The sequence below is a fragment of the Chaetodon auriga genome, chromosome 4 (genome assembly GCF_051107435.1).
Source record: "Chaetodon auriga isolate fChaAug3 chromosome 4, fChaAug3.hap1, whole genome shotgun sequence".
NCBI classification, from domain to species: Eukaryota; Metazoa; Chordata; class Actinopteri; order Chaetodontiformes; family Chaetodontidae; genus Chaetodon; species Chaetodon auriga.
In genome coordinates this window covers 29,649,510-29,669,642 of record NC_135077.1, presented here as the reverse complement: position 1 = coordinate 29,669,642, position 20,133 = coordinate 29,649,510, and the positions used below count along the sequence as shown (strand labels likewise).

The window sequence follows — 20,133 nt, the reverse complement described above, 5'->3', positions numbered from 1 at the left end:
TGAAGCTTAAGGATAGAGACTCAAGCACTTCCATATGCACAGCTCTTGTGACCATGCAAGTAAAGATGACAGCCCAGCATTTATTCTGCTACCTCGCGTGCGTCTTGTGCTTATGGTCCATGGACCAAACACATCAACACCTACTAGGGATGAGCGAGTACACCACTATCTGTATCTGTATCTGTTCAACCATCTAAATTATCTGTATCCGTATCTCTACTCGGAGTGGGCGGGGCCTAATGGAAATGTGGGGCTTAAATTGGTACATTATTTTAAGGCTGAAATTGATATACAATAAAAATATTAATGTAGGCTACTTTGTGTGTTCAGCTATATGTGTGTATGTGTGTAAGTTGTCTGTAAGACTGTTTATTTTTTAATGATCTGTGTGAACTTGGTGATTCATGCAAACATCCAGTGATGACAAACAGGGAAATAATATGTCAGCCTTGTTCACTGTATTCTTCTCAAAAGCACCGCATTCAGTACGAGCAAAGTTTTCCCAACCAGAGTGGAGGCAGTGACTGACGCGACACGAGCTGTTTTCAGCTCTGTCTTGTCAAATGCACCGCGTACATTACGAAAACCTAAGGAGTACCGAAGAGAGCAACATGAGCTAGAGACGTGTCTGTGTAGGGAGGGATGGGTGCTGTGTGTGACTGGCCAATCACAGAGTGTGAAGACAGTCAGTTACCCAATGAGGATTTTCCTTCAGCATGAGCACGGATAGTGACGAGTTTAACTCGTATCATGCTCGTACTCGTCAACAATGCTTTATCCGTAATGGATACTCATCTGAAACGATTATCCAGCTCAACCCTAACACCTACATTTGTGAACGGAGGGCCATTCAGCAGGTAGGTTTACATATACATAAAAACTTTGACTATTGTTGCTGATGTAGCCCAATACAATTCCCAATTGCGCCATTTCAACAGCCAAGACAGCAGCACAAAGTTCGAGCTGTGGAACTGTGTGTGGGGGAAGAGGAGCCAGCTTTGACTTGCCCATGACAAAGCCAATGTGAGTGTGTCCTTTTTCATCTGTTGCTTTAAGATAGGCAACTGCTAATATGGCCATAGTGGAGACGTCAGAGAAGACACAAAGTTCTCTGTGTTTTGTGGAGCACAAAGAAACAGGCACATAGGGTCTTTCAATCTGAAGCTGCTCAAGCTCACAGAGTGAGTCCCTTCCACATTCTCCACTGTTCCTCTTTCAGCACCGGCAGGGGAGCATCCCATTCAGCTAGTTCAGCGGATAGCTCCCTGACTAAGGCCTTTCCTTGAATCGTGAAAGGTGCCACAAAGCCCAGGGGGTTGTAAAGCCCATTGACTGTGGACAGGATTCCCCCTCTCATAAATGGCTTCTTCTCTCTGGATACACAGAAGGTAAATGTGTTGGACTGCAAGCTACAGGCAAGTCCCAAACTGTGCTGCAGTGGCAAGGGGTCAGCAGTTAGCTCTAGATCCACTAAGTTTTTGGCCCGCTCCTCAGGAGGAAAGGCATCCATTACAGCAACAGTTAGAGGCTATTTTGTGTAGCTTAATGCTCGACTCTGCTAACATTTCTTTTGTGCTTTTCAGGATGGCAATGGCCTGTTTGTCAGCGGGGAATGAGGAAAGCCGATCATCAATGTAGAAGTTTCTCATGATGAACTGTCTAGCTTTGCTGCCGTGTTCCTTTTCTCCACACAGGGCTGCTCTTCTCAGGCCGTAGATGGCTACCACAGGGGAAGGAGAGTTGCCAAAAACATGCACTTTCATGTGGTACTCAGTGATGTGTTTGTTTTTGGTTGGTTTATCTTCAAGCCACAAAAATCTCAGAAAATCACGATGCTCTTCCTGTACAATGAAGCAGTACAACATCTGCTGCACATCTGCAGTTACCACTATCGGCTCTCTGCAAAAGCGCATTAGGACCCCCAGCAAGGTATTGTTCATGTGAGGCCCACTGAGAAGAACATCATTGAGGGAGGTGCCTTCGTATTACGCACTGGAATCAAACACTACCTGTATCTGATCCTTTTTCTGTGGGTGATAAACACTGAATATTGGTAGGTACCAGCATTCTTGTCATGGCCTCAGCGCTGGGGCAGGCTCTGCTTGGTCTGCATCGAACATTGCTTGCATGAAGTTGAAGAAGTGTTCTTTCCTGCCATGTTTCTTCTCCAGCATGCGGAGGAGGGAGGTGAGGCAATTGACGGCATGTTGGCTGTTGTCGGGCAGACGCGGCCTGTTAGGCCTGAATGGCAGTGGTGCTACCCAGCAGTTTGCTTCGTTCATGTAGACCTCCTTATCCGTGAGGTCAAGGAACAACTTGTCTTTGATAGACAGGCCAAGCTGATCGTCATACTGTGTTCTTTGAAACACATTTCTGTCCAGGCTGTCTGCTTCATTGGCTGCATGAGAAACACATGGAGAAGTGTGGGGTAGCACAGGGCTGTCAATCTTCTCTCTGACCCTTAAGCTGCTGATGCATGGGCTGAGGATGGAGTGGCGCCCACTTATCAGCACACTGGTTCTGAGGACGCTGGCAGTGGTGGTTTTGTGTGCTTTTCCCAGACACACATCTCCGATTATCACCCATCCAAGGTCGAGTTGCTAGGCAAACGGCGTATTGTGTGGCCCATTACATTGTTCCCGCACTTTGTGCACCTGGATTAAGTCTCTCCCAAGTAGAAGAAGGATGGACGCAAGTGCTTGAGGTGAGGATGATGTCTGGCTGCCTCTGGTGATGGTATTTCAGACCTGTCGTCTGGCAGCATGTCGCACTCAATCACAGTAGGCAAGGGAATGTGGATGTTGCCATCTAACGACTCCACCATGAAGTTACTGGCGCCGCCCGGCTGTATCCACCACTCCTGAGCATGTCTTCAAAGTGTATCTCGTTCCTCAGAATCAGAATCAGAAAAAGCTTTATTGCCAAGTACGATTTTACACATACGTGGAATTTGTTTTGGTGAAGATGGTGTATGACACAGCTACTAAAAAAAGGGGAACAAAATATAACAACATATATATATATATACACAAGTCTGGTTTTTGTTTGTTTGTTTGTTTTTTTCCAGAAACACAGTCTGTTTTTTCAGAAAGAAGTCCAAGCTGAGTGTTAATGTAACGCATAGAGTTGTGTCTATGTCAATGTGACAAGATGAGGCAGAGGTGGAGTGTTTAGAGTGTCGGGGGGGTTCCGGGCCTTGTTGATAAGGCTGACGGCAGACGGGAAAAAACTGTTCTTGTGGTCTGAGGTTTTGGTCCTGACGGACTGCAGCCTCCTGCCAGAGGGGAGTGTCTCAAAGAGTTTGTGTCCGGGGTGAGAGGGATCAGCCACAATCTTTTCTGCACGCCTCAGGGTCCTGGAGGCGTACAGGTCCTGGAGAGATGGGAGATTGCAGCCAATCACCTTCTCTGCAGCCTGAATGACACACTGCAGTCTGCCCTTGTCCTTGGCGCTGGCAGCAGCGTACCAGATGGTGATGGAGGAGGTGAGGATGGACTCAATGATGGCTGTGTAGAAGTGCACCATCATTGTCTTTGGCAGACTGAGTTTCTTCAGCTGCCATAGGAAGTACATCCTCTGCTGTGCTTTCTTGATGAGGGAGCTGATGTTTGGCTCCCACTTGAGGTCCTGGGAGATGAAAGTTCCCGGGAAGTGGAAAGACTCAGTGTCAATAGTGGAGTCACAGAGGGTGATGGGTGCAGGTGAGGCTGAGTTCTTCCTGTTGTCCGCAACCATCTCCACTGTCTTTAGAGCATTGAGCTCCAGGTTGTTCTGGTTGCACCAGGTCACCAGATGGTCAACCTCCCACCTGTAGGCAGACTCATCGCCATCAGAGATGAGTCCGATGAGGGTGGTGTCGTCCGCAAACTTCAGGAGTTTGACAGACTGGTGACTGGAGGTGCAGCTGTTTGTGTACAGGGAGAAGAGCAGAGGAGAAAGAACACGGCCCTGGGGGGATCCGGTGATGATGGTCTTTCCCCAGTTTCACGTACTGTTTCCTGTCAGACAGGAAGTCTGTAATCCACCTGCAAGTGGAGTCAGGCACGCTCAGCTGGGAAGCAGAGTTGGGATGATGGTGTTGAAGGCAGAGCCGAAATCCACAAACAGGATCCTAGCGTAGGTTCCTGCGGAGTCCAGGTGCTGGAGGATGTGGGAGTGGAGGGCCAAGTTGACTGCATCGTCTACAGACCTGCTGGCTCTGTAGGCAAACTGCAGGGGGTCCTGGAGAGGGTCAGTGTGTCTTTGAGGAGTGAGAGCACAAGGCGTTCAAAGGACTTCATGACCACAGAGGACAGGGCAACAGGTCTGAAGTTGTTAAGTCCTGTGGTCCTTGGCTTCTTGGGAACAGGGATGATGGTTGAAGAAGTGAAGCAGGCTGGCACGTGACATGTCTCCAGTGAGGTATTAAAAATGTCTGTGAACACTGGAGACAGCTGATCAGCGCAGTGCTTCAAGGCAGATGGGGAGACAGAATCTGGTCCAGCTGCTTTCCAGGGGTTCTGTCTCCTGAAGAGTTTGTTGACATTGTGCACCAGGGTTTGTCGTTGTTGTAACTCACCCTGGTGCGTGATGGAACACAGCAGTCCTCACAGAAGCTGATGTAGGACGTCGCAGCCTCCGTGTACTCATCCAGACTGTTGGTAGCAGTCCTGAACACATCCCAGTCAGTAGAGTCCAAACACGCCTGGAGATCCTCCACAGCCTCGCTGGTCCACTTCCTTGATGTCCTCACTACAGGTTTGCAGATCTTTAGTTTCTGCCTGTACGCAGGAATCAGATGTACCATGACGTGGTCAGAGTGGCCCAGTGCAGCACGGGGGACGGCGTGATAAGTATCCCTGACTGTGGTGTAACAGTGATCCAGAATATTCTCCTCTCTGGTCGGGCATTTGATAAACTGTTCGTGGGTGAGGTTACCTTTGTTAAAGTCGCCAAGGACAATAACCAAAGAGTCCGGGTTGGTCCGCTCCACACACAGTATCTGGTTGGCAAGCATACGCTGTGCGTCCTGCACGTTGGCCTGTGGCGGGATGTAAACGCCGACCAGAATGAATGAGGCGAATTCACGGGGTGAATAAAAAGGATTACAGTTAGCGATGAAAGATTCCAGGTCAGGAGAATAGTGCTGCTGGATCACTGTCACGTCGTTGCACCAACCACTGTTGATGTAGAAACAGATTCCTCCACCTTTAGTTTTGCCGGAAGGTTTGCAGTTTTCAGCCAGCTGCAGCGCAGAGTCCGGTATTAATCCACAGAGCTACGTCTCGATGAAGCACAAAACCGCAGATGAAGAAAAGTCCCTGTTTTTGCCCAACAGCAGCTGCACTTCCTCCAGTTTGTTGGGCAGTGAACGCATGTTAGAGAGAAATTCCCGGTAACGCCGTGCGTAATCCGCGTTGGCAAAGGTGCACAAGCGTGCCGGCCTGTTTTCTATCCTCCGGCGTTTCACTGCATGAGCAAAGGTGAGTGCACCTTTGACCAGTATGTCCAAAATTTCCACCGTTGGGAGCAGAAATTTAGGAAATAAATCCTCTGGTGTTGCTCCCCTGATGTTCATGAGCAGTTCTCTGGTGAAAGAGCTCCGGGTACCGTCACAAAAAACAGGTTTAAAACACAAAACAAAACAACGCGCACCAACACACCGAGGCAGCCGTCCGTGGCGCCATCTTGATCTTCATTTCCTACGCCTTGAATTCCGAAATGCTCAAAGAATTCTGTTCCTCCCAGGGACTTGTTGCTCTGCTCAAGAACAATGTAGGTCTTTATGGCTAAGTCTCCTATGCCTGCCGGATAAACTAAGGTGAGACAGATTTTGGAGCATGATTTTGATGTGTTCACACTCCCACAGATTTCCGTGCATTTGGACATCACAGACGGAATGGATTCCAGCAGCTGCTGCTCTGTGATCTACAGTACTCAGATGGACATCAGCTTTCCATGGGGCAGGCCCTGGATGTAGCGCTGATGGGTGTTTGTCGCTGTTGCACTCCTGGAACAGCACAGGCCTGCCACAGTCCTTAGCGACATGAGTCACAGCACTTGAAACAGATGTGTTTTTCCTTCAGATAAGCTTTCCTTTCTTCCAGAGTTTTGTTTGTGAAGCTACAGCATTTTCTCAATGGATGAGGCTTGTTATGTAGTGGGCACTGTTTGTCGGGGTCATCGTGTTTCTTGACTGCTGTAGTGTTATCGCTGTCGTTGCCACTTGTTGAGATTTCAGTCCTTCTCACAGCAACTGATGTTCTCATGTGATGACTGGATGGCTGGAAAACACTCTTTTCTGTCTTTGTTGCGTACCATGTTCCTGTTATGCTGGCGAAGCTGGGATCGTTGCGTGCTTTTGCTTGTTCACAGATAAAGTTGACAAAGAATGAAAAGGGAGGATATGGCACTTTGTGTTGATCCTTGTAACATGATCCTACAGTAATCCACTTCTCTTGTAGGTTGGATGAGAGTTTCTGGACTATTGGGCTTACTCCACGGGAGGTACTGAGGCATGAGAGACCAGGCAAGTGTCCATCTGCCCTGGCTGCTTCAAGTTCCATGAGAATGTCTCCAAGTTAGTTTGTGTTTTTGTTCGGCTGAGATTTTGGGAAAATCTTCAACTTTTTTCAGAAGAGCATTTTCAATCGACTCCAGTGAGCCATAAACGTCCTCCAGTCTTTGCCATAACATACTGAGGCCTGCAGGTGGATTGTGAATGTGGACCACTCTGATCCTTTTAGCTTGCTCAGATGATGAAGGCCCCGGCCATTTGCACAGCAGATCAAGCTCCTCTCTGATGGAGAGATTTAGGTCATCAGTAGAGCTGATAAAAGATGCCTTCCATGCCCAGTAGTTTTCCGGCTTGTCCTCAAACTTCAGCAGGCCTGAACTCACCAGCTCACGTCGCATCAGGTACTTCCCTCGGTCTGTTGCAGCCACTGCAATGGATGGGCTTGTGTTGTACGTAGGGAAAGACTGTGTGTGGTAAGGCTGGGGAGGTTTAAAATCATCACTGGCTTGTTTCAGGTTGTGGGGGAGCTCTCTGTAGCTGTATGATTTTCTCTGTGCAGTGCTGGTTACCTGATTTGGGGTCCAGGTGGTTTCTCCTCTGTGCATGTGGTGTCGAGCCAGCTCATCAAATCCGTGGTCACTGATTTCACTTAGAGGCTCATCGCCTTGATTCTCAAATTTGTTCACTTCACCGCTGTCCATGGTAGGCTGGCGCACTGGTGAATGTGAGGTCTTCTGTGGACTTACATCTGATGATGAGACTGTGACCATATTTACTATAGTTTCATTCAGTTACAAACGTTGCTGAAGAACAATAAAATTGTTATATTGGCTGTTTTAAATGTATAGTAACAACTGCGCTAGCTTATGGCTAACGTATATGGGAAATTCCATTACGATGCTAGCGGTTAGCATATATGGTCAAAATGCACATTTCGAACAAACGTGGATTCGTTAACTATGGATTTCAACACCAGTATTCTTAATATTCAATGTCAAAATGACTGTATGAGTCTATACTCACAGGCAAACATGTTTTCTGGCCAACCAAAGCCAAAAGAAATAAAAGAAGTGACCGTTTACTTCACCATGCATCGTCGAAACTACAGCAAGACTAAAGCTTGGTTTAGGCTTCGGCGTCGCGGCGACGCCGTACCTACGGCGTACTCCCTACGCCATCACTGAGCATTCGTAGTTCTGCGTCGAGGGAACGCGTTGCTCCGCAATTCACCGCCAAGCCGCTAGGGGGGTGCGGCTGTGTCTTTGTATGGTTTCGGGGGGCTCTTGCTGCTGCGAAGAGGAGTTGTAGAGGTGGTCGTACTTGCGTACCTCCTCGATAATTCTTTCTTTGGCTTGGTCCAGTTTTTCTTGTAGCTCTCACCTCAGAAACTTTGAAAATGGCGGTGTTGTTGTGCTGCGACCATAGGGCTGCGACTGAACCGAAAATTACGTTCTGAACGGACCAATCACAGTCCTCGACGTTCACATCACTACGCGTCGCATCGACGCGTAGTCAGGATTTTTTGGAGGTGCGCGTCAGGCTACGGCGTAGGGTCCGCGTAGGGGTCTGCGTCGACGGCGTAGGTACGGCGTCGCCGCGACGCAGAAGCCTAAACCAAGCTTAATAGTACAAAATAAACATATCATTAGTTGTCACTACTAGAGGTCTTTCTTACCCCAGATGAACATCAGAACATCACATCTATGTTTATATACTTATTTTATACTGTATTTTTTAAGAACACTCTTGTCTCTTAGTTTTATTTTATTTTTATGTGTATTGTTTAACCTGTTGCTGCAACAAAAGAATTTCCCAAATTGGGATCAATAAAGTTGAGTGGAAGTCGAAGTCAAAGTCTATCAGTCTCTTTACTAGGTAGCAAATCTCATAGTTCAACTTACACTGTAAACAACCACACAGCCAGGAGCTCCACTTCAGCCTCCACTTGACCTGTTTCCTAATCCTGCTCATCTCTTCCACAAGTCTTTTGTCCCTGACCCCAAATGTTATAATGATTACCTTGGTTCCTACAGAGCTTTTCTCACAAGTTCTCTCTTGTGTTTGAACAGTAGCCGCTCTCACATGCCACAGACCACTCCCATGCACCAAGTCTATGCATATACATATTTTTCTATATAATTCAATTCAATTCAATTTTATTTGTATAGCGCCAAATCACAACAGAAGTTGTCTCAGGACACTGTCCATATAGAGCTGGTACAGACCAAACTCTTTTATCCCAACAATTCCCTCATGAGCAAGCACTTGGTGATAGTGGTGAGGAATAGCTTCCTTCCCAGGCAGAAACCTCAGACAGAAACAGGCTCTGGTTGGGCAGCCATCTTCCTCGACCGGTTGGGTGAGAGAGAGAAAACAAGAGAAAGAGAGCGAGAGACAGAGAGAGACAGACAGACAGAGAGACAAACAGAAATGCAATCACAGTAACAATGACACTGGGTGTAATAATAGTAGTAGCAGGTTGCAGTGGATGTCAGGCAGGGCCATGGCAGGAGACGTAGCTATAATCCACAATCCAGATTCAGCCACTACCCATGGGAACCTTCGAGATGACAAAGCACAAAGACTCTGGGGAAGAACCTAAGTTAGTAACATGCCGTGGTAGGACATGAAAGCATACAGATAGAGAGGAAGAGAAGAACAGAGGACCCCGGTGTATCTTTGAAAGTCCCCCGAAAGTCTAATCCTATAATAGCATAACTAGGGGCTGGTCCAGGGCAAGCCTGAGCCAGCCCTAACTATAAGATTCATCAAAAAGGAAAGTTTGTAGCCTATTCTTACAAGTGGAGACAGTGTCTGTGTCGCACGGCGGAAGTCTTAAGTTGTTTTTTTATGCAACCGTTCTGTTTTTATTGTATATAATTTTATTTATTTATTTTCTTGCATGCTTTTATTGTGTTTGTGGTGGTGTTTTTATTGTGTTTTATTGCATGGTTTTAGTTGAAGCGATTTTGAGTTTTACTTCTGGCCGGGCCACCCTTGTAATTGGACTGATAATTTGCACCTGTGAAGTGCATTACCTGATATAGACTGGCCAATAGCCTTGAGGCACGGAGCGGTGCGCAACCAACTGGATACGGGGAGGAGGGACGTCATTGGGCGCACGCGGAAACAAGAGGAGCGAGAGGAGAGCAGGTGGCAGAGAAGGCGTCAGACGGTGCAGATGCGAGCGGCAAATATGAAGAGAAAGAGGAAACCGAAACAGAATGCAGTGGGGAGACCGCCTGAGAGGGCTATGCCCGCGGCGGCCGCGGACCAGAGACCGTGGCGGAGGTGGTGACAGCAGCCGAGCCGACGAAGTCCAGAGTGTTACAACGTGACCTTACGGCAGCGGCAGAGCGAGGAGCTCTGCCTAGCGTGTAAGTACCCTTTGGGACCCAGTAACACTCTGGCACGGGAAAGGATGGCGTCTCGGCTGCACTGTGTCGTGAACCCCCCCACTGCTGCTGTGGTTTTTTTTTTGTTCCAGGTATCTTGGCCGAAGGTCCGCCCTCCTACGAAGTGAGTCGGAGGAGGAAACAGAGAGTGGCGTGGTGACGGCGAGGAGCAGGACGGCCGTCATCGGGTTTCGTTTTAAATCGGTTTTAAATCGGGCCTTGCCTTTTTAACCGATTTTAACCCGTAGATTGGTGACTGTTGGCCCGTTTTAGAGACTGTTTTAAGGGATACCTCTTTTTAATTTTGTCGTTTTAAAGAAAGAGTTATTGGTGTCTGTGCCAGGGACTGGTGAAATAAAAAAGGACAATCCTGTTCCAACCGCAACGTTGTTGTCGTTGTGCCTCCTTGGCTGAACATAGTGCTCACCGCTTGATGAAAAAGGACCAACACAAGTTTTACAATAAACCACCATCATTTCTTTTAATTCACATCACCTCCATTACATCTGCCTCCTGGACAAAGACTGGAAGTTGGCTCCACTGGAGAGGAGCTTGATAGCTAAATGCTCTGGCTCCCGTTCTGCTTTTGGAGACTTTAGGAACCATAATTAAACCTGCATTCTGGGAACGCAGTGTTCTAGTGGGGTAATAAGGAACTATGAGTTCTTTAAGATCAGATGGTGCCTGACCATTTATGACTTTGAAATAAGGAAAAGGATTTTAAATTCCATCCATAACTGCTACATCATCATAAAGTGTCATTTGTAACTTTAACCAGTGCTGTCTCTGAGCTATGACACACTCTAAATCCTGACTAGATATCCTCAAATAAACTATTGTTGTGTAGAAAGTCGCACAGCTGATTAACCACTGCTTTCTCAAGAATTTTTGAGAGAAAGGGGAGGTTGGACATAGGTCTGTAGTTAGCTAAAACCCCTGGGTCAAGAGTAGAGAAAGAAGAGGTTTTATTACAGCTACTTTAAAGGACTGAGGTACATAGCCTGTTGATAAACACAGGTTGATCATGTCTAATGATCAAGAGCCAATTAAGGATAAAACTTCTTTAAGCAGCTTAGTTGGGATAGGGTCTAGAATACAGGCTGATGATCTTGATGATGAAATTATTGAAATTAGTTGGTGAAGGTTATAGCGGCCACTATCAATCAAAAAGGCAGCTGAGAGGCTGAGCAGGCTCTTAACTGTGACACGTACAAAAAATACACACAGAGGTCCAGATGCACTTCCCAATTGGCTATTTATTTGATCAAATGATGATAAACAAAAGCATTCTGAATAACTATAAACAAAATGAATCATGCACTCAACAGAAAATATCGGAGCCACACTCACCCTCTTTATCTCAAAAAACCCACCATGCAAGTGAACAGGTGAATATATGAATGAAAACCACACCCCTCACCATCACCGGAATGACAACAAACACAAGAATGTGCGCAACAAAAACAACAAGTAAATGTGCAGTCTAATACTTACTTTGGCTCCTACAAAGGTCGACAGGTGAAAAACAGTCTAAAACTACAAAACAGGTTTTATAACAATTTCTATGGTTTCTGTGTTTGAAGATAAATCAGTGTTTGTTGATGGCAGGAGACGATTAATTCTCTCTCTAATAGTAAGAATTTATCATTAAAGAAGCTCATGAATTCATTACTGTTCAGAGCTAAAGGAATATATGGTTTAGCAGAATTATGGCTCTCTGTCAGCCTGGCAACAGTATTGAAGAGAAACCTGGGATTGCTCTTATTTTCCTCTATTAGTGCAGAGTAATAGGCTGCTTTAGCACTGCGGAGGGCTTTCCTGTATGTTTTAAGACTGTCTTGCCAGGCGAAACGAAATTCTTCCAAACTGGTAGAACGCCATTGCCTTTCTACTTTACTTACTTAAACTTATTAAATGGTGGTCCGATAAAAGAGGATTCTGTGAGGAAAAAAATGTTCAATTTCAATGTCATATGTCAGGACAAGGTTTAGGGTGTGGTTAAAACAGTGAGTAGGTTCATGTTCATTCTGCTGGAAACCAACTGAGTCTAATACTGAGATAAACACAGTACTAAGGCTGTCACTATCAACGTTGACATGTGCATTAAAGTTACCTACAATAATTACTTTATCTGTTTTAAGGACTAAACCTGATAAAAACTCAGAGACCTCAGATATAAATTCAGAATAAGGACCAGGAGAGTGGTACACTATAACAAATAAAACTTTTTCCAGTTTTGATGTGAAAGAGTACGAACAAGGCTTTCAAATTAGTTATAATTGAGTTTAGGTTTAGGGTTGATTAATAGGCTTGAGTCAAAAATGGCTGCAACTCCACCTCCTCGGCCGCTGCCTTGAGGATTGTGAGCATTAATATGGCCTGGATGAGTAGCTTAATTTAGGCTAAAATACTCTTCATGACACAGCCAGGTTTGAGTCAGACAAAATAAATCAGTATAATGGTCAGATATTAACTCATTTACTAAAACAGCTTTAGAGGACAGAAATCTGATGTTAAGGAGCCCACATTTAATTCTCCTATCTTGTTGTACTATTGCAGTGGTTGTTTTAATTTTTATTCGATTTTTATGTTTAACTCCTCTTCTCTGTACTTTTGGTTTGCCTAGTTTACGTGGTCGGGAGGCAGACACAGTCTCTCTGGAGTGTTGGGTGGGTAATTGCCCTAATGAAAGCGCAGAGAAGCATGTAGGACTGCAGCTCTGCCTCCTGGTCTCAACTCACGGGTTTGGTTTCTTAATAAAAGGGAGCTGCCAATAATCAGAGTTGGTATCTCAGCGGGTGTGTCACTGAGTGGGGAGAACCTGTTAGAAACATGAAGTGGTTGGTGGTGAACCGTGGGATTCAGTTTGGGACTATGTTTCCTTTGAACAGTCACCCAGCCTCCCTGATGTCCCAGCTGCTCGGGAGCTATTGAGAGACAGCTAGCCGGAGCTACACTTGGTCGGTCCGCACTGGCTATGGGGGCCTGGTTAACTATATCTAATGGTTTGGTTTCCATGGAGCGCGCTTCCAATTCACTAAGCCTCGTCTCCAGCTCACCAAATAAACTACGTTTACTACAAGTACCAGTATCACTAAAGGAGGCAGAGGAGTAGTTATACATCTGACAACCAGGCAGGAGAGAGCTGGAGAGGGAGAGAGAGAAGCCATCACTAGCTGCTAGGCTAAACTGGTGTAGCTAGTAAAGCAGACAAGCTTGTAGACAAGTAAAATTAGCGGTCGCTAAAAAGACAGACTTACGAGTGCTTGAGCAGAACCAATGTTACTTTAACTAGCGGGTAATAAGCCGATGTAACAGAAGCCAGAGCAAATTACACTGCAACCAGAAACAGGAAGTGAAATGATACACTTACCTCAGCATGTCATGTATACTGTGTTACATATCTTTTTATCTGTGCAATAGTGGAAAACACTGTACTGAAGCCATGTGCAATTCTCAATCCATGCACAATTTTCAGTCCGTTTTCAATTTTTTTCCCGTTAGCAATAGCATTTTTTTAATGTCCCCCCTTTTTCGTATACAATGTATATACATATATACTTGATTTTTATTTTCTATTTTTTGTTCCATTCTATGTCTCCTTTTATATTCCGGACACTACTGCTGCTGCCTGTAACACCCTAATTTCCTCTATGGGGGATTAATAAAGTGTTATCTTATTTTATATCACCTATGTGATTAACTCGTTGAAAGGATCTGCATGTGCCTGGGGATGAGCAGTGTGGGAGAGTGAGTCAGCAATATGCTCATGCTGTGATGTCTTCATTGAGGAAACACTGACGATATCTGATCATCCTGTCTGTGGTAAAGATGCTGCTTAACATCTACTTCCCCTCAGTCGCTGAGCTGGGTGTTGATTTCAGGACCCTGACTGCAGTAAGAGGATGGAATGATGAGGCTCTGGAGGGAGCTTTTCAAAATGTTTTAGACCAGGTAATAACCCTGAAGCTCCAGGAGCGAAATCAAGAGAATGGTAAATAGACAGTATTTTGTATAGCGCTTTTCTTGCCTGATGACCACTCCAAGTGCTTTTACAACACGTCTGCATTCACCCTTTCACACGCACTCATGTGATGGCTGGGCCACCTGCTCATTACAGGCTGTTAACCATTCACACACACAGAATCAGGGGCAATTTGTGGTTCAGTATCTTCCCCAAGGATACTTGAACATGTAGACTGCCAAGACCAGGAATCAAACCACTGACTATCTGATAAGTGGACAACCGCTCTATCTCAGGATCCAGAGCCACTCCAGGAGTACTGCTAAAAAGCTGAGTTCCACCACTGCTTCGCCTCTTCCCAACTCCTAGACACCCCAAATACTCCCAACCCCTTCTCTGTTGCTCCAAACCTGAGACCTGAGTCCGAGCAGTTTGGCAGGGCCCATTCAACACCCTGAGAGGGAGTGTAGAAGAAGTTCCAAGTCATGCTTTTATTGCGGCCAGACTCTTAATTTCCTCCAGACTCATGTGCCCAGTACAAGAGCTCGCTCACCAGTAATGGGAGAAATACTGGTGAGCTGATTCTGGAGCAGACAACTGTAGTAGTCCAGCAAATGGAGACTGATTGATCCATTAAGTTCATGGACACCCCTCTTGAAGCAAAAGCCTTCAATACCTATTACCCTCATGTTATCTGGAAATCATCAGGAAAGAATCAAATTACACATAATAAATTATCTTCTTACTCCACTGGTACTCAGGATCCCGTGGTTAAAGACACACAATCCACATGTTGACTGGACTGTGGGTAAAATTGTTTTATGGAGCACATATTGCCATACCAACTGCTTTCTGCTCTAGTCCCAACTACTGTCTCTGAGCTGCAGACCCCATCTCAGCCTCCAGACCTCACCACTATCACGACCCTGCACCAATGTTCAGCAAGCCTGTTCCTGATGCCTCACCATCCCTGTGATTGTGCCATATCCTCCTGACTACCAGGAAAAAAAAAATGTCAAATTAGTTTTTTTTTATTCCCCAATCTTTGTAAGGTAAATAGAATACTGAAAACATAAAAAAAAAAAAAATCTTTTTAAAATTCTCTTTAAAATAATTCACACAATGTTTTAATGTGTTGTTAAGAGACTTATCTAAAATATGGCAACATTTCAAGCCAAACTTTGCTCAATAAAAAGTATTATGCACTTACTTTTCCTCTTCCCATAAAATGCATTTGCACTGATGGACACCAATTTCCTCAATGAGAAAGAGAAAGGTACCAAACCCCCACCCCTTCACATTTGGTATCATTGAAAAGCCCTAAATGTTCTCTGTAGATAGCAAAAGGAGTTAAGGAGTCAGTAGTATGCAGTGGGTGGGAGATATTCAGGTTTACAAATTTCCTCCACAGAGGACAAGTTTCAACTACTGGTAGTCAGGGGGATATACCTAAAGCCTGGGGTCCCACTTCCCAACAGTTGTCTCTACAACCCCACTAGAGCATGAAGCCACAGAGAACAAACACTGAACAAAAATATAAACACAACACTTTTGTTTTTGCTTCCATTTTTCATGAGCAGAACTCAAAGATCTAAAACATTTTCGATATACACATCAAGACCATTTCTCTCAAATATTGTTCACAAATCCGTCTAACTCTGTGTTAGTGAGCACTTCTCCTTTGCCAAGATAATCCATCCCACCTCACAGGTGTGGCATATCAAGATGCTGAGCATGAATATTGCACAGGTGTGCCTTAGGCTGGCCACAATAAAAGGCAATTCTGACATTTGCAATTTTATCACACAGCACAATGCCTCACTAACTCTCCAACTAACTAACTAGATTTAGACAGATTTGTGAACAATATTAAAGAGAAATGGTCTTGATACGTATATAGAAAATGTTTTAGTTTATTGAGTTCAGCTCATGAAAAATGGGAGGAAAAACACAGTGTTTTGCTTTTATATTTTTATTCAGTGTACATCCAGGACTCCCTCATGGTAGGAATAATTTGTCCTTCATCCTCTCTGGTGAGTTCTGGTTTCTTTTTCATTGGCACAAAAATAAAAATAAAAACAGCTTTCAATACCCCACTGGACCACAGTGAATACCTCATCATGCCATTATTGATCTTATTTCTGAAGATGCTCACTTTCTCACTTTGCTCAACCTTCCCTCTGCTAGGGAGGTCGCTGACCTCCTGATGGAACATGTCTTCTGTCTGCATGGATTATCCACAGATATTGTCAAGGATAAGGGGCTGCAGTTCACCTCGAAAGTCTGGAAAGCCTTATTTTCTGCCCTGGGAGCCCCAACCAGCCTTTGTCTCGGGTTATCATCCCCAGAGGTCTTGCCAAACAGAGAGGATCGATCAGGAAATAGAGGCCTCACTTCGCTGCATCACCTCTTCAAACCCACTCTCCTGGAGCACTCCCTTAGTTACAGTACCCACATAACATCTTGTCCAATGCCTCTTTTAGTATGTCCCCATTTCCTTTCTCCCTTGGGTACCAGCCTCCTTTTTCCTGCACAGAAATCTGAACTGACTGCTCCGTCTTTCAAAGCTCATGTGCATCGGCGTTTCAGGGTTTGTTCAAGTCCTCCACCAGAATCCAAAAGCAAGTGAACGGCTGCCACACCCCAGCTCCCAGTTATACCCCTGGCCAAAAGACATGGCTTTGTTCCAAGAATTTTCTTCTTTACGTAGAATCCAGAAAGTTGTCCCCCGACTTTGGTCCTTTTGAGATTGAGTCCATTGTTAATCCTTGCGCTGTTCGTCTTGAGCCCACCTTTCATGTGTCCAAAATCAAGCCTATCTCATCCAGCCATCTGTCCCCTCCTGTACCTCCTCCTCCTTCTCCTCTCAGGGTGGTTGATGATGAGTCTGTCTACTAGGGGTGGGCGATATGACCTTGAATTCTTCTTTTCACAGTATTTTGTTGTTTTTGTTTTTTAGTGACAGTAGTGTATCATGGTATGACAAGCATTAAGAGGGTGGTTCACATACTACACGGGCTAACATCCAGAGTTTGGACATCAAGAACATGGTTGAGTACAAATATCTGCGTGTTCATCTCAACCACAAACCAACAACACCGAGAGACCAACAACAAAGATGTCCTGTACAAGAAGGGCCTCAGTCATCTTCATCTGCTGAGAAGACTGAGGTCCTTCAGAGTACGCAGGACATTTTATTATAGGAAACATTTTATGACACTCTGGTGGCATCTGCACTATTCTATGCAGTGGCCTACTGGGGCTGTGGAAGTTCAAAGACTGACAGAAAAAGACTGAACAAATTGCTCATGAAAGAGATCTGTCCTGGACTGCCCTGTTAGCCAAGCTGTCATCAATCATGGAAAACCCTTCTCACTCCCTGCATGAGACAGTGGGGGCCTTAAGCAGCTCCTTCAGCGACAGACTGCTGTATCCACTGTGTAAGAAGGAATGCTACTGCTTTTGTATATAACGTACATAGCCTCTACAGTTGATTGTATTTTGTATCTTTTTTATTGTCCATTTGTTCTTTTTTTTCTACCTCTGCTTTTTAATCCCGCTGTTGTAACAAGTAAACTTCTCCAGCATGGGATCAATAAAGTTTTATCAATAAAGTCTATCTGTGCACCTGCACACTCAAATTAAACTCAATTGCAGGACAAACTGTTAACTCAAAACTGTTAACTGTACGGGCACTACCACACTGCTTGATAAATAAAAAAGCTTAACTACTGAAAAGCTACTTGATTCAGAAAACAGTGACACTACCATCATGCTACTGACAAATTAAGGTAGTAATGCCACGACATTTAGCACTGCTACTACCCAACACTGACAGAAACACATAAAAACATAATTGGCAGAAAACCAAAAGTTATATAAGTACAACAGTCAGTGTACCACAGAGTGTGTCTATCAAGTACATTTACATACAGCTGCAACAGACACACATACCAACGTGCCACGTAGCAGAGGGGCTTTCCTATGACATCACAGCCAGCTGAGCTTGTGTTGTAGTATGAAGTGGGGAGATAACATTCGGTCTGGCTATGTGAGACTACATAAAAAGTCAACATTGCTCCAGCGTGGGGCGGCACGATGGCACAGCAGGTACAACAGTACCTGCGCGTGTCTCACAGCAAGGAGGTCGCTGGTTCGATCCCCGGGTCGGGCAGGGCCTTTCTGTGTGAAGTTTGCATGTTCTTCCCGTGCATGCATGGGTACATGCATTAGGTTAATTGGTGAAATTGTCCTTAGGTGTGTGAGCGTGAATGGTTGTATGTAGATCTGTCTATGCTGCCGACCGGTTCAGGGTGTACCCCGCCTCTCGCCCATTGTCAGCTGGGATAGGCTCCAGCAACCCCGAAAGGGATACGCGGGTATAGAAGATGAATGAATGAATGCTCCAGTGTGTAGGTCTAAAACAGATACTACTGGCCACATTAGCCACAGACTGTGCTAACAGCAAATTCAACAGGCTAAGCAGCAGAACAAACAGTAAAGCAACATCAAAATGGCAAAACATAAACTAAACTATCCTTGAGCTTCAGTTTTCCTGCGAATCCTCAGCGTAATATTGGCCCTCAAAGGAGTCAAAGGTAAAATGGGGGGAGATGAAGGCTTTTGTGTTGGTTCTAGCAGCCAACAACTGAGAAATTAATATGTGTTGCTCACAATGTTACTGTCATATCTTTTTGTTACAGCAGTCAGTATAGCAAGGAAAATTGTACTTAGTTGGTGTAATTCCAGTTCTATGAGTATGTGCGTGGCCCTCAACCTGCATGATACTACAGGCACAGTAAAGCACATTTTTAATGTACGCAAACTTATGTTACAAGGTCAGAGTGGGATCAGGTATGCAGGTTTTCACAGGCCCTTACCTGTGCCAGCAGAGTGCGCAGGGCAAGCAGTCGACCCTGGGAAGCTGCTTCATGGAGAGGGGAGCGATCTGCCCAGGACCCTGGACACATACACACACACACACACACACACACACACATACACACACACACACACACACAGATAGTTTAGTTACAAGTCATTTGAGCAATTCTTTTTTGGCAATCCCCAGGGATAGTATCAAATAAGACACTGTGGAAGACACCAATGGACACCATATGGACAATGGACATCACTCGGCCCAAAGGTGAGTGTCAGACATCATCCAGTGCAGTGACCCCTCACTCCCTACCTCCTTTACCAAAAGCTGGCCATCTTTGGCTCTGAGGCAGGACCAGCATTGTTTTTGATTAATACAGAACCTTCCAACCTTTTTTACTTGAACTCTCTGTTGTCACTACAGTTGTTCAAAGGCCTTATCTCAGATCTTGTTTTATCTGATTATAACTGTTTTTTTGTTTTTGTTTTTTAACTAGAATGTAATTTCATTTTTCTGATTACTCTTGTACTTCATTGTATTTATTCCTTAAATTTTGTTATTTACTCCATGACAGGTTCATTATCCTGGATTTTAACTATTGGCTATTGTTATTTTTTTGTTTTTATTGTTAGCTGTTTTGTTACAAGCACTGTTTTACATCTCACCACCACTGTAAATGAGGACACCTCCTCAACAGTCTCTTGTAAAATAAGTTGATGATTAATCTGTGGCGTACTCTTTCATTAGAAAACAGTAAAATCTCTGTCGATAAATATATGTCATATTGTCCATCATACTATACACTCTGCTTGAAATCTGTCTAAAGCAACTGGCAGGACAGTTCTTAGTGGACTCTTCAGCCTTCTTTCACTGTTTCTGAGGCACACTCGCTGTTAGGTTAATGAAATGATGAGGATCTACAGCAATGACATCGGGATGTCATTCAGACTAGATAAATGTGGGGTTGATCTTCCAGAAGGCAGCATTGCAGATAGGAGTTGGCAATTGATCAGTAAGTGTTTTCTGCCATTATTTCTGTCTTAAATTAGGATCTAGGCTGTTAGCAGGCTTTGCTGTTGTTGTTGTCATGGAGCACTTGCTCTCACTCTCTGAGTTTTGATAGTAGGGTTGGAGAGGTCTCTGTCTCTGAATTCCTTTCTGATAACAACCTGCATGATCCTAGCCAATCCGGTTTCAAACACAAACACTCTACCGAGACTGCGCTCTTATCTGTAGTGGAAATACTACGATCAGCTAGTGCTACTGGTCAGTCTTCTGTTCTACTATTGCTCGACCTATCAGCTGCCTTTGACCTGGTTAACCACCAAATCCTCCTCTCCACACTCACTGAGCTCAGCTTCTCAGGATCTGCTCTCCGCTGGTTTGAGTCCTACCTCTC

General features: G+C 45.0%; 1 protein-coding gene across 1 annotated transcript in view; it reads right to left on the bottom strand.

Moving 5' to 3' along the window:
- Positions 1–20,133, bottom strand: part of LOC143319933 (ankyrin repeat and SOCS box protein 5-like) — a 62,541-nt gene that overhangs the window by 8,032 nt on the left and 34,376 nt on the right. The window contains exon 2 of the mRNA XM_076729219.1: positions 18,736–18,815. Within this exon, the coding sequence (XP_076585334.1) occupies positions 18,736–18,815 (80 nt within the window). The remainder of the gene's footprint in view (positions 1–18,735; positions 18,816–20,133) is intronic.